The sequence below is a fragment of the Genypterus blacodes genome, unplaced genomic scaffold (genome assembly GCF_046128005.1).
Source record: "Genypterus blacodes isolate CSIRO-AG114 ecotype Tasmania unplaced genomic scaffold, CSIRO-AGI_Gbla_v1 ptg000027l_1, whole genome shotgun sequence".
Lineage (NCBI taxonomy): Eukaryota > Metazoa > Chordata > Actinopteri > Ophidiiformes > Ophidiidae > Genypterus > Genypterus blacodes.
Window position 1 is genome coordinate 223,560 of NW_027466840.1, and position 19,176 is coordinate 242,735.

General features: G+C 43.7%; 1 protein-coding gene across 2 annotated transcripts in view; it reads left to right on the forward strand.

Annotated features, from left to right (window-relative positions):
- The window catches only part of LOC142993059 (glucosidase 2 subunit beta-like), a 93,878-nt gene that overhangs the window by 74,401 nt on the left and 301 nt on the right, over positions 1 to 19,176 (forward strand). For both annotated transcript variants that reach the window (XM_076143666.1, XM_076143667.1), the window contains 2 exons: positions 3,739 to 3,810; positions 17,026 to 17,125. In XM_076143666.1, coding sequence (XP_075999781.1) covers positions 3,739 to 3,810; positions 17,026 to 17,125 — 172 coding nt within the window. The remainder of the gene's footprint in view (positions 1 to 3,738; positions 3,811 to 17,025; positions 17,126 to 19,176) is intronic.

A 19,176-nucleotide genomic window follows, 5' to 3' on the forward strand; every position in this document is an offset into this window, starting at 1 on the left:
TTTTTCTAAGTTGGACTCAAACAGAGGAAAAACTCACTTCCTCAGCAGTTATCCGAGTTTAGTCCAGGGAATGCCCTTTTCCAGGTGCCCATTTTATTCTTATCCAGTAGGCTGAAAAAGGTACACACTGTGCACTGCAGGTTTTTACCAGAATAGTTGCTTGTTCCAATATTTGCTTCCTTAGTATGGAGTTGAACCGTTAATTGGGCCTGTAAGACTGCAAAGTGCATTAGAGATGACCAGGTAACAGAGAAACATTTAGAGTAGTGTGATTATGTCTAATTCTGAGGAGGATATTAGTTTCACTATTGCTCCATCCAAACATGCTAAATGCAGTATGAGCCAAATCCTGTGCAAATTCAATTATGTGCAAGTCAAAAAATGCACATTCTTCTGCTAAAGACCCCTGAGACTTTCTGGTCTTAATTATCTGAACACTAAACAAAAGGAATTCTGCAGAATTTGTTAGAAAAAATGTTTTTATAAAATACATAAATAATAAGTATTTTATTTACTTTCATAATTTATTTAATTATTTCCTATCTTATCATTTCCTTTCAGAATACTGTTACTCAACTAAATGGGAAGCTTCATATTTTTGAGATTTCAGTCTTTCTTCCAATAATACAAATCCCATTCAGTTGCGATATTACAAATGCCCTAAAGCTAAACGGCCTCATCAGCACCATTAATATTTGATCTCACTTAAACTATTAGGTCTAATTCTCTAAAAATAAAAATAAAAATCATGTAAATACTCCAAAATAACTCTCAGTAACGGCTGAATAAATAAAGCTACCCAGAGCTCGCACTGCTAATAGTGAGATTGTTGCGGATATAATTGTTTGCTCAGTCTTGGACCCCTAGTCTCACCTCAGGCCATCAGGATGAACAGTTCTGGTCATCCTTGAAGTATACCGCTAAACAATTAATCATGTGACCTTTGACCCGGCGTACGCTCGCCGAGTGTGCACAGTGTTACCTGTAAACCAATTAGCTGGTGTTGATGTCGTGGCAATGTGCAGTGTCACCCTCGGTGAACTCCACCCACGCTGTCTCATAGAAGTCTAGTGGGAGAAAGGCTTAATTGCTGCTTTCTCCTTTTCACTCTCTTCAATGGATCTCAGCGGAGTGAAGAATAAATGTCCTCGTCCCCCCCCCCCCCCTGCAGCCCTCATGAGGACTAGTTTGATACTGTGTGATATCTGTAATTAACAATGCGTCGTTAATCAGCACACAAAGCGTCGGTTACAGCGAAGGGTTTCTGTTCTACATCAAATCGGGATCATGCTTGAATATTGTACTTTTGCTGCAGGAATCATTGGATTTCTGAGTGAATTGAGTCTGCAGTCCAATCCAGTGAAGCAGGGAATACCGCCTGAGGGGCTAAGTGGTTGCATCTTAGATATTTATTCTCTAACTGTGCTCCTTCGGGGGACCCCAGAACAGCTGCCAGAGATTGACATAGTGGTACCAACTTATTATGGCAAGTGTCAGAGCTGCGTTGTCATACACTGACAGATTGAACATGGGGGACAGAAGGAGACCCAATGTGGCGTTCAAGACCCAAATAGAAGGATCACTCTTGTCATTTTTGATCCGTGCTGCTTATTCATTCAGCCTTCTAATTTGCGTTTCGTTAAAGTTTGCGTCCACGGCCAAGTTTAGCCTTTTCGCCTCTTTCTTTCCGCCCAACTTATATCTCCTTTGCCTTCTGGAGGATGCTGCACGTCATCCCCTGTCATGTCCACGGCCTGTCAGTGATTCATACACACATCATCACCAGCAGCACAATCTGATCCCCTATTCTCTGTGAATTTCCTTATTGTAGCACTGGATGGTTGGGGACAGTTAGCTTTTTCCTCCGGCCACACATACCTTTGTGACGTTGACGCCTCCTGCCTTTGTTTTCTCAGATGCCGTCACGTGAAGGCGAGCGTGGCCAAGGTCAGGCCACAGTGCCCCACCCCCTCTCTGCACATAAATAGCCTTGTTTTTTTTTCTTTCCTGCTGCGCTGGTGTGTCAGCAAAAGTGGGCAGGGATGGATAGCTTTGCCTTCAGGGTAAGAGAGAGGGGTAGAGACGCACAGGCATGGAGGGGGGGCTCCCATAGGAGACTCATTTGATTGCTTTTTCACTGCCCCACCCACCCCACCACACCCCCCTCCACCGACTGTACCTCTGTCTATCAGGTGCCATCTGTTTCTACGATCAGACGAGGATGTTTTTCGATGCAGCAACACCTGCTTTACAAACTTAATGAATCCAGTGGCTCGTATAAAGGAACAATAAATCCTGTCTCAAGAGGGAAATCAGATTTATTTATTTGATTATATACTCTTGTTTTATTAAGGGAGGCTTTAATATGTTCTGGTTGGGTGAGGCTGCGTTCGGGGGGCACACAGAGATGTCAAGAGAAAAGGATTACACAAGCACAGCTCTTCCTATCATTTTTATTTTTCGCAATAGCTACATGACTGAAGACGCGGCAAATCTGGAGCTGCATGTATTAAGTGCGCTGGTTCTGCACCGCAAATCTAAAAACAAACCAAACCTTCCAAGCATTTTGGTGATCCAGATCCCGATCCAGTGTTAGTCCTTCTCCTTCATTGTATTTGCAAATCCAAAACAAATGTCAGCCAACATTTCATGTTTCGACGAGAGAGCTTTTTGTATTTGCACTCCATTGCTTTCCAGTCACGCATTAGACATGTCTTGAATATCACAGCGTCAGGTCTGTAGCAGCAGCAGCAGCAGCAGTGCATCGCCGTGCCAACTGCTTCCACGCAATGAGACAAAACTGCTTTATGATGTTGATCTTGAAATGATGTAAGATCTCTCTCATGTATAAATGTGGCTATCAAATAAAAAATAGAACAGAAACATCCCATAACTAACTTCGCCGCACTGTGTCAAATTTATTGGAGATCGCCAACAGGCTTAGTCATACTGTTATGCTGCAGTCAGAAGGGGGGTCTCCCTATTGGAACATACAGTAGCCATGAAAGGATAAACGACCGAATGAAAGTGTGAGAGATGATTTAATACGGTCTACAAACAACACCGTGAGCAGAGAACTTGGCAGCCAATCGCTTTCCTCCCTCCTCTCTCTGATCTTCATCGTTTTCTTTTCTTTCATCTTGCCTTTTCTCTCATACCTCCCCCCCCGCACTTTCCTGCCCACATGTACTCATGCCTCAGCCATTTCCCCCCCTGTCCACCCGTCCCATCCCTGCTATCTGGTCGTGGCAGTCTGGGCGTCCTCTCCTCTTTTATAACAGTCAATGCAGTGGTTCAAATGTCAAGGAAAAAAGGTCCTGCTGCCTGCTTTACTGTCCAGGTCTTTGATCAGTTTGAGCGATCCATCGCTAGCACCAGCTGGTGCATTAGAGACAGTCTGCTAATTGCTAACTCCTCGGGCCTCCTCTTTACCTTGGTAGAGGAGCCATGGGTGGCAGCGAGACCGGTCGCTCCCTGTCAATCTCCTGTCCCGTTAGGTCGCCATGGAGTCTGCGTTCAATAAGTCTGCTCGATGAAACACTTACTTGTTTCTGTTCTTCACTATGCAGGAGCTTTAAGCAATGATGGCTGTTTGTGATTCCTACATTTTCAAGCTGCAATGAAGGTTTTGTTTTTCATTAACAGGCTTTATCCTATAAATGGAAAGAAGACAATGTTTCAACTGTATCTACCCATTTACTCCATGTGTTTGTGTTGTGTTTTGTTTTTCCCGTGTAGGTACACTTACACTCTGTGCCCTTTCAGCGAAGTCACACAAAAGAGCACTACAGGAACAGAGGTTTCATTAGGGTAAGTGCCTCAATCACATTTGTTGTCTCTGTTAATCACAAACCTAAACAACAAGAATCTAGTGTTTGGCTAGGGCAGTGAAAATAATAGAGCTAACCTTGGTATGAAAAAATAAATAAATAATACCGGACCATTTATACAACATTTTCAAATCAAAATAGATGTCTAATACCACATTTTTTGTAATTTAGTGTTTTAGCAGCTTAGGAATCTGTGGCGTTTCATCAGGCAACAACACCGGCGTTCCCTCATTTATACCAATTAGATAAATTCACATGACAGCACTCTTCATTTACAAAATGAACCTGAATGGCTTCCTGATGAAAACCCCACCGTCGCTCTGGCATGAAAGCTCTTTAATCATTGTTACAGTCTTCATATGAAGTTGCCCTCAGACCAATATTTGCGCTATTGATTTTTATTTTTTTTTATTGTTATTCAATCTCTGTTAGGCTTCATATGACCTTTAATCAATCGCTAACAGATCTCTATTATAGTTTTAATATCTTTTGATCAATGACATGCGGCGCAGCAAGCCTCATAGACTGCTTGGGTTGTATTTCCACAGCCACCAAGGGTTTCAATTTCATCTAAAGGATTACACTATGGCCTTTTTACCATCCCCTCGGGACCGGCTGTGTTGGCCGCCGGACGTTGGTCTGTATCAGAATGCCGATTTGCGATGAATGATGCCACTCAGTCGCCACAGAAACAGATGTCCCATTTTTTCCTCCATCTTTTGTTCCTCTGCAGTGCCAGCGTGTCAGACGACGGCCAAACTGCTCTAAGGGGTCAGTGGGAGAGAAATAGGTGCTACGTTTAGCTTAACAGTGTCACTTTCCTGGCTGAATATGTAATCTTATTCATTCTTCTATCTACTGATGGCTACCAACGGCTATTATTTACCCGCCATTCGTCTCTCACGTGCCTGCGTCATCACGTCACACTACCTTCTCATCATGGTTCTCCCTCCGTCAAACAAAAACGGGGGGGGGGGTACAAAATCACAGGCCTCCTTCTATTTTCCTCGTTTTATACTTTTCCCATCTTCTGAATTTTCAATTTGAGGTGATAATTACCGGATGTCGCCACGCTGTCCTTTCCCACTCTCTCATTAGCCTTCACCGTCATTCATCTGACATTCTTATAGGGTGCAATTGAAGAAACCGTATCCCATCGCCATTGACACCCAGTGGAGGAAAAAAAAAAAGCTTTTATGATTTTGCTGAAACAAGCCTGTAAAGAGGACGACTCAATTGCAGGGTTGTTTTGCTTGCAACATGCACACAGGGTAACGACTTCTTTTGCAAGCAGACGATATAAAGGCCCTAAATGACCACAGAGAATTTGTCTGAAAGTGTCAAAACATTTTCTCTCCTTCAGCATATGATGCCATTAGGCTTGACTTGTCTTTTTTCTGGCACTTGAAGCGAGACATTGAAGACACATTTGAGATCATTTATTAGCAATTATTCTTTTTCTTTTTTTTTTTTTGTACATGCTGTTTTGCTTTCAGACGGCAAACTAATTGGTATCTAAAGCAAGGCTGTGTTCTTTTTTGCACCGCCACCTCCCACACTACCCACTCACCATTAAAGTGGAAAGTGCAATGCTTCACCATGTTTTTAGCACAGGGAAGACGGAGAACAGAATGCTAACCGTGAGTAATACGACCCCGCCGCTTCTGCCTGCCTGTCACTCATGGTACGGAAGGGCAGAGGGACCAAACAGAAGCGGTGGTCAAAACACGTTGCCAACATATGTGACCTGGAAAGGAATCGATGAGCGCACAAAACTCGAGGGAATAGTAATTTGTTCGTAATATTCCCACCCCATCTTAGAAACGCAAACAGCGCTAAATGAATGATACATGTGTGACATAAATGAAAGCAACGCCGGGTTACTCCTGCTTTACATGCAGTGTGATATCATTTGTAAAACCAAATATAAACACCTTGTTGTGGTTGTTCTGCGCGGGGGCAGTCAGAGCGCTGCTATATGATGTACTGTACTGTTTCCAGGGAGGGCGTATAGGTGGGGAATGGTTTTAGGGAAGGGGGCAGGAGAGGTACATGAATCATAGCTCGAGCTCAGGGAATAAAGTTCATTTTTTATCCAGACAGACCATCAGTCAGCCCTTGCAGGATATGGCCGGGGCCTCCTGATATCAATCTGCATGGAGGCATCCTCTTTCTCCCCAGAGGGAGAACTCGGGGGGGTAGAGGGGAGCACTTTGATTTAAACGGCAGCATTTATCACACCTGCTTCAGCATCCTAAAGGACAACTGGCGAGGAAGAAGCGGGGGGGGGGAGAGGGAGAAGCAGTATTAACATGTGTGGCTTGTCACACACAACTGTGACTACCGCTGTGACGTATCTGCAATTGCTAATACTCGCTTGTACCGTTTGACTGTCTCTCGTATTGGACTTTTTCATGCCGCGTTTTTGATTGCGGCATTAAATGGACGGCGGTGCCGCTGAATTTTGATTACAGCTCATGCTCAGTTTGCTGAGTGCGTCAAGGCTCAGCGCGCGTCGTTCCCCGAGCGCCAACCTTACTTCATGCTTGGTATGGCAGCACAGTTATTGTTAGGCCATTAACTATACAAATGTTCTTAAGGAACAATAAATCAGACTGCAAGGTTTTCCCTTTGTCGCTGCTGGCTCACATTCTGCGGCCACATGCGTCGCAATAATGATTTTCATAAGGCACAGCAGTCGTTCTGTATGCTCCAAATTATCTATATTATCTATAAATTATACAACCCACATTCACCCTTGAATTCCAATGTCTCCATTTTCCGTGTCTCCATTCCCATTGCGTCCACGCCGTCCCCGCTGCCTCCCGAAATGGCTATTTTAACAATAACATCAGCTATGATAATGATAATCGAGTAGAAGGAAATGCTTGCAGGGTGACAAACACCGTCTCACTGTGACAGAGTCATCCGTCTTCATAATGCCCCCCACACACACACACATTACACGCAAACACTCACACACACACACTCACACACACGCCCACCCGACTCCAGGCAGTCAGGCCGGGGCGGAATGACAGGAAAGTAAACGTATAGATTATAAAATATAGTCAACCTGGAAGGACAAAATAACACAAGTATATAAGTAAATAAGTATATAAACATGTAAATGTGTGATATACAGTAAGAATGGCCTTTAAGTTAGTGTGAGTGAGAAACAACACAGACTACACGCAAAAGTAGATGATCCACCAAACATGTCACAAGCCACAGTGGTATTGATGAGTTTCTCAATATTACATCTGGTGTGTGTGTGTGTTTGTGTGTGTGTGGATAGTAAAGTAAATAACAGCTTGGTAAAAGCCATGATGTTTGTTTTGAGACAGTTGTTGATTCAACAGGATGGTCATTTTTGATCCCACTCTTTTCTCCTCTCCTGCCCCAGAGTTGCTCTTTCCTCTTGTTTGACATGAGATTGTGTCATCCTGGCTTTTGAGACTTTTCTTTCTGGTAAATTACATAATGGCACACTAAAGGCAGTGTTCAGGCGGCAACTATCCGGCACTCTGTGTACCTGGATAAGTTGTGCATTACCTTGAAAACCCACTTTGGTATTCATCTTTATATGAGTCACATTTGTGTCTGTCTTTACACTAGACACTGCCGGTTAACAACTTGATCCAAAATAATTTATGAAAGCATTTGAAAGTGTTTTGGTATTCAAATTAGAAGGTAAAAATGTCAAATAAATGCTCCTTCTGATTTGATTTGATTTGATTTGATTTGATTTGATGTGATTTGATTTGATTTGATTTTCCTCCTGGAAACGCTTTGCCCACTTGGATTTGCAGATGTTCTTCTGTGTGTCTTTTAGTAACTAACTCCAGTCACAGTATGTTCTTGCGTGTTGCTCTTGTTCTCAAGTTTCTGAACAGGATACTCTCGGCCAGATGTACGCTCATCAAACACGCAGCGCATATTACGGCAGGATGAGAGTGTGGTTGTGCGTTCCCCAAGTAGCGTGAAATTTACTAAGGTTGCAACTAATTAAGCAATCCAGAATGTGCCCGAACTGCTGAGAGCATTTGGCGTGCGAGAGAGAGTTTAAAAGGCACAGTTGAGCGGTGGAATCTGTCCATCTGGAGCCCTCAACAAGCCCGGAAAATCACAAACAACAAAAATCTAAACTCAGTGATGTTGCATTCCAAATACTAAGCAATGAAAAAAAGTCAAAACATTTTACAGTGACACAATTCAACTCCAGCTGCTAGAAAACGACTCATAAATGACTCATCAGCTCCTTGCAGCAGGAGTCAGCAGGAGAACCACGGAGGAGATGCAAGAAAGCATACGTTTAAGATGAAATTGTAATGGACAGAGCCGGGACACTTTGCCACAACATTTGCGATTCTGCGTATTGCATCACGGTCTGCTTGCACATTCATGGCATATGTATGTTTTTTGCGATTTCTATAAATGCTGTTTGCTGGTGGAAGCGGGACAATCTCTGCCTCCGATAACATTGGGAAATGTCACAAAACTTTCCTTTGGTGCATCGAATATCTTATTTGGCTGCGAGGACATTGATGAATATATTCGTACGCCCTATGGCTATGGCTGTATTCAGCACCAGGGACAGCGACAAAATGCGGACCGTTCTATACCAACGGCTTTAATATACTTTCTTTAATTTGCAGCTGCTCTTTGGAGGCAGACACATTTCACATGGAATAGACTGTTAATCATGTTCAACGGAATATAATTAAGCAGGCTCACCTCGCTGACACACAAACTGCACTTCCAGGCTGCTGCGCCTGTTTGATACATAACTTGCATGTTTTTTTTTTTATTAGAGCAGAATGTGTCATATCTGCGCCCCAAAGCAAAGGCTCTACTACATCTGGCACTCTGTGTGATCTTGCGATTACTTCTCTGAGATCCGTCAGTCAGACTGGCCGGATACATGATACGTAAACAGAGCCCAGGGACTCCATGTGTACCAGAGGAGGCAGGCGGTAGTTTACAACCTCTTTAGTCAAGTACAGCAAGAGAAAGAGGTCAAAATTCAAGGATTAATTTGGACGTGATTAGGAAGATAGAGGAGTGATTAGAGCGTGATTGATGGGACGAATGGACCTTCATGAATCAAAGAATCTCAGACGTGCACTCTGACCTCCTGTCGTTAACGCGTGACAAGGATCTTAACAGTGACGCAGGCATGGGGCGGCTGATGGCTGAACTGGTTGTTTGGCATTTGAGGTCAAAGTCCTGGTGGAGCTACAGGACGCTTTGATATAAAGGAGCAAATAAAAATAAAAAGAGCAACGCTAAAAATAGTGCGGAATAACTGTGAAACAATCAAACCTTTAGGATAAACCGTAGGAGGGTAATTGAACTCACTGATAGCCCTGCTGGGAAAACTATGACAACACACAAAACAAAGTAAAGTGTACGTTCAACTTGGGCCATTTTCTTCTTATCTGCTAAGAACCACAATAGAAGTCTTTAAGTTTCCACGTCGTGATAACCTTTCACTATGAATGCCTGTGAAATATTTATGTGGCACCTTTTTAGACCCGTCTCAGGATAAACCTGTAATGCCAGGGCCGCCTAATCTGGAACAGCAGGGGGGGGCGGAGCTGTGGGAAACACTTCTCATATTTTTTATTCAATTTCCTCATAAAGGTCAGTAAAAATGAAAGATGATATAAACTGCATGGAAAAATGTAAAAACTCAAATTTTTGTTTTGCGAGACTGAGTTGCTCGTGTGTGTGTATGTGTGTGTGTGGGAGGAGGGGATCAGTGAAGGGGGTTAGCCAATGAGTTTTTGTTTTGGGACTCCAGGGAAATCAGCCAGCTACGCATACGAGGTCACAAGGTTGGCGCGTGTCACCCTGCAAGGTTGAAGGAGCCGGGCCTCCCATAATACCGAGGTCAAACTGCTGCGTGTTCGTCATCATCAAGCGCACGTCAAGTGACAGAAAAAGGCAGAGCTGTAATTGCGCGGGGCTGTTTGTTCACCTTCAGCCTCGGAAACGTGGTTAGATACCAAACATCCAACGCCGAGAACGAGACGGACGAAACAGGAAAGATAATTACCCCTGTTGTTCAACTGCGGTTGATTCTCTCCTGCCTAGTTATGACTCAGACTTTGCACTTTAGATCAGGAAAACAGACCCTAAATAAATGTCTTGACGTGTTCATATTGTAAGTGAGGAGATTCGTAGGATGCACAGGACAGATGCAAGGGAAAGAGAGAAATAGTGAAACTGAAAAAAAGGCTATTAGTTTTGTCAGTTACTGCTGGAGGTTCGCATTGCTTAGTATTCAAACCCACAGGTCTCCCTTGAACCGCTTTATTGAACAGTAGATTTTCAAACAGGGAAAACAGTGAAGAAGTAAGGTAGCCTAGCAACATTGAAACCTCAGTGACTGACTGTGTGTGCCCACTGCGAAGGAGCCAGGCAGTTGAAACAACAGCACGGAGCAACCCCAGAGAGAGTGGGATGTGCTGGCCACCGTGAAACATACAAATGGGTCCACAGTTTGCAGCCGTTTAGACGCACGCGGGATGTATACAAATCATCCCTCTCCAAGGTGCGTTTCAATATTTACCACTGTTTTAATACTACCTTGTCTGCGTGCAGCGTGCTGTTCGTGTAAAGAATCTAAGCGGCGAATTACCTCCAGATAAAATGCCAATGTGCTGAGACAAAGGTGCAGCAATCTGAATGCCTCCAGGCTGTCAGAGACTTTTGAAAGGCCCCGAGTTTGAATGATCCAGCTGAGCAATTTTATGGGCCAAGAAAGGAGAAACTCGACCGTGGTGGCCATGGTAATGTGCAACCGTGTTCAATAGTACTCCAGAGTGCAGCAGAAAAGCCTCGGTGCTTTCTTTCAAAGTTCTGACGGGAAAATATATCACAATTCCTCTCTTTTAAGATTAATTACTGTTCAATTTCAGCTTTTGGCAGTGGCTGTGCATGTGTAAACAGAAGGAGAGTAGCTCATTATCTCAATAGGTGGCCATTTTAGTGCACAGCAATCACAAGGGAGCTGTAGGATTATTACTGCAAAACTAGTTGAACATATGCCGCTAACAAATGAGAACAAAGAAATTCAACATCAACCTGAGACTGAATCTGGGAGTAACACACTTCATCTGTTCTTATATAACAACTCAGGGGTGGAACTGATGTCCCTGATATTTAAGAGTTTGTCATGAAGCAATGGTGGATGAATAGTGATAACAGGAATGAATATGGACCAAATGATCCGACTCTTAATGTAGTCATTGTTACACATGTTGGCCGTAGGTAGGATTTTTTAATTACAGAGTTAAGGATGATTTCTTTAAGCCATTGGTAAGAACACAAGAAACCAGCAGAAATTACACTAGAATAACACCAACAAACAACCCATTATCTTTTATGTGAACAAAGGATTTTTCTTCATTTTCTACCGGTATTCCCTCCATGGCTCAATGAAAGGACATAAAAGCAAGACACAAAAGCAACAGGGACATCTTTTTCTATTTTTTCACTAATCTTCAAAACATGTATGACCTTTGCCTGGAGGGTTAGCTGGATCCTCCTGTGGCCAGACAAACACCTGAGAACTCTCCCTGTCCAGTTTGATTTACCAGTGAACATGCATTAGCGGCCAGAGTGGTCAAAGACACTCCAAGGAGATGTTCAACTCCTCTGACTACAGCCGAATTTCTGTATTTCCGCTCTGAAATAGTGACCTAGTTCCTAGACCTACGGCTGGAGCTACGGCCATTGTTGCACATTGCTTAACTAGTCTGGTGTAGGAAACGCCCTGTTTTGATCCTGTTGCTCAAACCGTTGATGAGTGAGGAAGCATGAAGCGTACCGAAAAGCAATGTTGCCTCTTCTGCTATCTTCTGAATTAGTTTGCCTAATGAGCAGAGTGACGTTTCCCTTCATCTATTCACATCCAAACCGGTCCCATTCCTTTATTGTTTTCCCTTTTTTTCTCCATTCATTTTTCATTTTTATCAAATGCTGTAATGATTTAACCTACAGTGTAGCGACAGTACCACTGGAACAAGTGCATAATTATACATTTAAGTGTTCTACTTAATGTGCTCGTTTTCAAGCTGTCAAGGTCATTCGCTGGAGTGCCATTAGTGAAGAGTGGGGCCCCTCTTTACTTGGGAGTGTGGCAGCAGCAGCAGCAGCTTAATGCTCAATGCTCAGGAGAAGCAGGCTGCACCAGGCACATCCAGAGGTGGTTACACAAAAGCTAGTTTATATAACAGCCATTTCAATATATTACATTTAATGCCAGTATTTTGTGTTAATGTGTTTTTGTTCTCTCTGGCCCCCTTGCACCTAACAGCCCACACCTTATCTGGCAATCAAGGCGAGGGGGTAATGACTCTCGTATGTCTGAGGAGGGGGTTAAAGTGGAAGGGAGTGGAGGATGGGGGAAGGGTGGGGGGTGCTCTGACATGGTGAACCCCCGATGGCCTTTCTGCTGGGTAGCCATGGCAACATCTAGCCCGGTCGTTAATGAGGCACAAGTGAGATGTTAACAGAATACTGATTTGGGTTTGACATCAGCCCTGATACATATCTGTCAGGAGGTGTTGATGAAATATGCACCCCGAGTTTGTTTGCATAGAAAATGGCCGCGGTGGAAAATGTACGAGTTCAATGGATTTGATTTGTGATTGTGCGTCAGTCAGAATTTTTACATAAAATGTGTTGCCTTGAACGATGTCTTGAAAGTTTAGAGTGTGGCAAATGATATGCACAAGAATAATTCCTATTCCTGTGGAAAGTAACAAGTCTATGTAGATTTGAAGTGCAGGTACTTTACCCCACATACATCCTTCCCCTAATATATATTTATTTATACTAATTTGATGGCGGTGGATAATTTGCGGATTCAGAAAGTTGTGTCTGGAAGGTTTTTTATCTTTATTACGGCTTCCACTCTGAAAATAACTTTTCACTCGGCAATGGAAATGAAGTATAAATGCCCTCTTTGTATATCACTCAAATTAGATGAGGTGAAAGCAAAGCCCCGACTGAGCACCCAGCGTGTGCCCTTCACATGTTCCTATGAGTATGAATAATTTATTAAGGTGCTGGGCACAATAAGTGGTAGGGGGTGAGAGGAGCATCGGTGACTGGCACAGTAATGACAGTGCCTGGGCTTGACTCAAAGCACAGCTCTGTAATTGGTGACCTTACGCGAGTGGCAGAGGTTGACGATGCTTGGCGACGCGTGCTTATGCGAGTGTGGCCTTTTTGTGGTCGTTGCCGCACCGCGCCCGTATTACCCCGGCGGCTCCCAAATTGCACTCGCCCACCCGTGCAGCACCGCGTCTCTCCTGCTGCAAATAATTATCGCATTAACAGCACAGCGAGGGGACTCACTCGCGACTCCAGACCCCTTGTTAAAGCATCGGAAAGTATAGCTGCGAGGTGTAATTCATTGCAGTGGCGACTAATGAGTGGATACTCGGTAGGCATCAGTGGGAAAGTGAGGATAATAAGCACAGACTTTACACCGTCTTTACACAGGTAGGTCATTAGTAATGCACAAGGTTAGCATTCAGTAAGAGGCGCGGCTCTTTGGAGTATTTACAAGTAATCTGATGCTGAGTTGACGCATCATAATGTTTGGGGAGGCTGCAAATATTCTGTCCATATATACTGCATGTGAGCATCAGGGTTGTTTCAGTCAACTTCATAAACATCCAGAGAAAGCACTGAAGGAAAATGAGCACATTTATATTCCGTTCTCCCTGAGATAGCAAATTGTCCCTCCACTGTCTTCTCTCCTTTGGGTTGGTTCATACCGTTTCTCTCGTGACACCCGAGGGTCTCGAAGCGCACACATACAAGTTTTGGCCCGGATTTCTCCTCCCCCCCTTTTGCATCTGCGGGGTGTCAAAACACCAGAGTAAAGTTGCTTTGATAATTGCTTTTGAAAGGTTGATTTGTGGCTCTATCGGAGAGAGTAACAGCGCTCTCAGTGTTGAGCGAGATTAGCCGCGGATCTTTGGGATTTATCACTCGAGGCGTACGGATTAGCGCCGCGGCGAAGTTTGAAACAGAAAACAGTGGCGGCCACGTAGCTTTAAAGAAATAAGAGGAGCTTATATCAGCTCAAGCCATTATCGGGAGAAGAAAGGGAAGCTTATCAGCTATTTTATGGTAATCATTCCTAATGGGGATTAGATTGTAAGAAACGGTAAAACAAAACAAATATTGCCACAAATATTTAGGAAATTCTTTAATGTCAATAAGGGAATTTTGGAATTTCTTGTTATACATTTTACGGCAATGTAGTTTAGATTCTATGCTGGCAATAATGAAGTCATAAATCCATCTGTTATTCTGTGTTTGAACAGAAATGGCACATTAGTGATTCAGAGAGCAAATGAATGGAGATGGACTGTGACTCTGAGTTCTCCCAGGTCCACTATCTCACCCACAATGCAAAGCAAATGTATGGATAATACGTTTATCTAGCTGGATGAGCTGCCATTACAGGTTTATCTGCAATGGAAGGTGCACTTTATGGCATTAGAGAAGGACGGACAAAGACTGAACCATTACCTGCGTGTCTATAAACAAGATTTCAAACGTTTTAAGCCCAGTTTTGAGTCTTTCGTCATCAATCATTAAAAGGAAGTCTGCATTTATGAGCCTCTGTCTCCATGTGGTCAGACGTGGATTTCCACAAAAGCAGCTCTTTCTATCCAAAGGTAATGTTGATCTCTTACTTAGCTTCTGTTGTTTATTTCTATTTGTTTATTTCTGTTTGAGAAATGTGTGAATTTAGGGCACTGAGGCAGTGTTTATTTTCACTATTTTCTTACTAATAATGAAGAAAAATTAGTGATTTTGTTTTATTGTGAAGGAAATGCTGCAATCGTTGGGTGTGTGAGGACATGTGTGTCTAACTCACTTGGTCAGTAATCCTGATTATTTAGGGAGACCGGCCCTGCTGTTGTGGTCCTATTGCATTAGCCTGTTGGATGAGAAAATGGAGGTCTTCTTGTACCAAGGACCTTTGGAAAGTCAAATAGACCTTTTTGCTTGAATCTTGTGGAGCAAAAGTTTGCAATAAGTTGATGTAAAAAATTAAACTTGAGCTGATTATGAATATTGTTTGAAAGTAAAGATGGTTGTCATGTGAATGCATGTGCACTTGATTTGTGCCTTGGCTTGGTATTGAATATTACTGAAAGCCTCTGATCCTTTGTATCCACTTATTATGGGATGTTGAGCTGCCACAGATGAAACGTTAATTTAAGCACGCTGCACTTTGGAGGAGCCCTTTTTAATAAAACATTATACTGCTTCTTGTGTGTCTAATAACTTCCTAAGCAGTGTGTCTTCAGGTTGTGCTGTATTGCGTATCACAGGATGGTGGTAACATAGTAAACTGTTGATGGTGCTACTGGTTCTTTGACAAGTTTTCCTTTTTGAAATGTCAACACAAGTCGCAGAGAAATGAAGCACTGAGGGCAAAGGTGTGAATAAGTCTTCTGTGCGTCTCCACAGTCTGCTGATCACCGCAGAATGACTGTTGAAAATGTTCTGCCAATACCGCGTGCAAGTAGGTATTATTACAGGGAACGATCTGTCAATAAGGCTCCATCTTGTTACTCCTGTGAGTCCAAATGACTGGAGTGTGTTGGCCACAACACTCAGGCCCAATTGACAGGACCCTCCTGGGGCGCAGGAGGGCTGACAGAGCGAGAATGGAGATGAAGGAAGGTACTGAATGAAGGCAAGGCGAGAGGGATGGTGTGTATGTGTGCGTGTAAGCAGATGGTGGTTGGGGTGGAGGAGGCATAGGCGAGGATATGACGTGCGAGAGATCACCGGCCAACTAACAGCCAGAACCCGAGCACTGACGCTTGCTCTGCTTGCCATGTCTGCTGGCCTTGACAGCAATCCATTTGAGGGCCTGGTGGCGCTAACAGAGTGCTAAAACCCAATCACACACAGGCTGGAAGGAGAAAGGCGAGCCGCTCTGGCCCCTCCGGCTTCCACTCGTGCGAGCAATTCACCTCTGACTGACCTATCAGAGGTCTTAAATAAGCCATGCACAGTGCGAATGGCAGCAAAGCCACATACAGGAACCTTAAGATTGTCAGAGATAGAGTGCTTTTTGAAATGAAGAAGCTCCACATTTGCCCTTGTGAAGGTCAAATGAGAATAAAGGGAAGCTGAAAGTAGCCGAGGCCATATTGTTAACATTTCATTTATATCTAACTATATGAATGACAAATCAGTGCTCCTTCATGTGAGGGAGGCACAGATTCTTTTGAAAACATTGTCAGACAATAGGGCCTATAAAGATGAAAATAAATCTTGAAATCTAATAGATTAGTCTCCATAAAGGGCAGTATTAAATGTATTCAGCAGACTTCTTTAATCCTCAAAGGTCAAAGTGGGCACATTGATCAACTACTGTGTGTTTGTGACAGGGCTGGCGCTTGTGTTCGGGGGGGAAGGCACTTACACAGATTAGAACAATAAATAGAATTTATTGCCTTTTGTGGCTTTTTACCCAGAATGATTAACAGAACATTGATAAGCCATTGTGTACAGACATTTCCCATTTAGTATAAATAACCACTGGTGTTTGCCAACAATCATCAGAGAAAGAAAAAAACTAAACATAAGACAGTTACATTGTTTTACAAAAATCAATTCTCCAACTTCATGACGGCGAAAAGTTTGTGCCGCTTTCAAGTTTAGCTTAAGATCGGACGAAGTGAGCCAAGGAACGTGTGATCGAATGGCATCTGTCGGTGCTGCAGGCTGTGTTGGACGCCGTCCACCAGCGTGTGTTTGGTTTCTTCTTAACTATGTCCCCCTGAAAGGTTTGGTGAGAATGTAATTAGCCCGCACTGGGCAGGCACAGGCTCATTTGAGACGGTGTTGTGTTTTCTCCTCTCCGTCCCTCGTGTGTTACTGCACACAGAATTACCTCGGACAAAATGGTTAATTAATATTTCCCCAACAACGTTCAGGAGGAGAGGGGGTGTGAGGTTGCGACTGCCAGGAAACAATGTGGGCCACTGCCAGACTGGCCATGTTGCTGCTTTTTGTTGCTTAGAACAATGGGTTTCCAATACGCCAGTTAGTGATTACTGACAAAAACATATATATTTGGTTTCTGTGTTTCATTTGTCTCAGACACTTTTATTGATTGGCGTTTCTCTCCGGTTTCCAGGAGGTGGGGGATGTGGTCGGGGAAGCCAGACAGCCAGTACAGTCACATGATGTACGAGAATGGAGAACCCTGTTGGCAAGGAGGCGCACGCAGCACAGTGGTGAGTGCACATCACACATGGACACACACATTTACACGTGTCAAATAAGCAAAGGGACATATATACACAACAAATAGGATTAAATACAAGCAGAGTTTCTGGCAGAACCTCTACATCTGACCCAACAGGCACAATCAAGGGAAGTGTATTGCCTAAATGAAGGATCTTTGTTTGATTGGACAGTTGGACTTAAGTTGGAGTCCAAGGCAGCTTCTCATTGGCCCATTGTGTCACCCTTGTATTTTGAGCTACTTGCTGAAGCCTGGCAAATGTAGCTTTAAGACAAGTTTAACTCACGACATGCTCAAGTAACAAACCTGGAAAGTCATGGAGAGGTTTGGGAATGAACTTGGCAAATAAGTGCAAAAGCCTGAAAACCCAAAGCACACACTCCTCTGCCCTATCAGTCTCCTTTTCTAGACACATTTATCAGATCTTTTCTTTTTAGTTAAAAATGTAGCACATTTAATCATCCCATTTTCTTGAACAGCCCTCTCCAATTTAGAGTCCAATAAAAGAGGCTTGCAAATGTGCGTCCCAGTGCCGTCCAGGGCCCCCTTAGAAAGACTCAATTGAATCCCTTTGATATGAGCCCCTAACCGCGTGCGGTCTGCATAAATGAAGTCTCGTCAGAAGTCTCGTTGCTCATTATATTCCCAAACCCGAACCTGAGCTTTTTACAGCGAAACGCTTTACTCTCTTTAGACTTTTGTAGGGCGGACCAGTCGTTGGTCACTGGTAGTTACAGACGCAATTGGCGGTCGAGCAGCATGTAGCGAATCTTCAGACTCTCAGGAAAGAGGAGCTGTTTCCATTCAAAGAGCAAGATGGTGAACATTCAATGGAAAAGTTGCCGACTTTAAACTTCTAACACTCCCACAACACACTTCATGCACCCATTGAAACTGTGGAGCATTTCCTCCAAGTCTTGCTCAACTAACACTGATCAAGTGCAAACACCCCTGCTGACATTCTGTGCGTTTCTGGTTGTTCATGCATTGACAGCAGGACAGGAGGAAAGTGATGGCTAGCTAGTCATGCATATAACACTACAATATAATTGAACTCAAGACCTTCTTCTGCTTCTTCTTCGTCCTCCCCCTCCCTCTCTGGGAAGCATAGGAAAGAGGATTCCTTCCAATGGTTCTCAGGGCTTGTCAGAGCCAAATTCCACCTAAGTTTGTCCCTATCGTTACACATTTCCCGCCCTCAGGGTTCAATCCTTCAGATTGGCAGAACGTAATCAACATGACAAGCAAGCGACTGTGTGCAGAGAAGTGTGTGTATGTGTAGTCCAAATCAAGTTTCCTCCTGGACAGAATTCTAATATAGTTCTATAGTTAGTGGATACTGAGCAAACGTGGACATTCTGCACAAAAATTACATCTGGTAAATTTCAATACTTTGAGACTGTGGCACCTGCAGCAATGGGAGGCAAACCCACCGATAATCACGCCTATGCACTGCCACATGTAAAACACGCGCTGTCTCACCACGCGTCACACACCCACTTAATATCTCAGTGTAAAGAGATACTAAGTGACACAACAAAAGATGTTATTTTTAATCCAAGCACAGGACAAAACCAAATCAGCAGCTGCACCCGCCTGAAACTCCGGCACAATATAACTTGTCAAGTTCCTGTCTCCCTCTCTGCTTCCCTCGTGCTCCAGGTGCCTTTGTTCGCCAGAAGGATTGTCTGTACAGGGTGCAGTGTGATGTGAGGGGTTGCTATGGAAACCCCCTAGAAGTAAAATAAGTTGATTTCTCCCTTCCGCTCACTTGCAGAGGGTGTCAAAGTCAGATATTAGAGTCATGACAGTGGTAATGACACTGAGATAGCGGTGATGTCCCACAGCCACCTTGGGTTCGTCTACTGTCTGATTGCAATGATGTCATTCGAGGATACACCTGAATATGTTGGGAGTCTGTTCTGGGTCGTAGTTTTCCATAGTTTTGTCATGCATTGTAAAACCCCCCCCACCCCTTAATTTCCCATACATGTCAAAAAAAAGGAGGCGGACAGTAAACGGTCACATAGGGGAGAAATG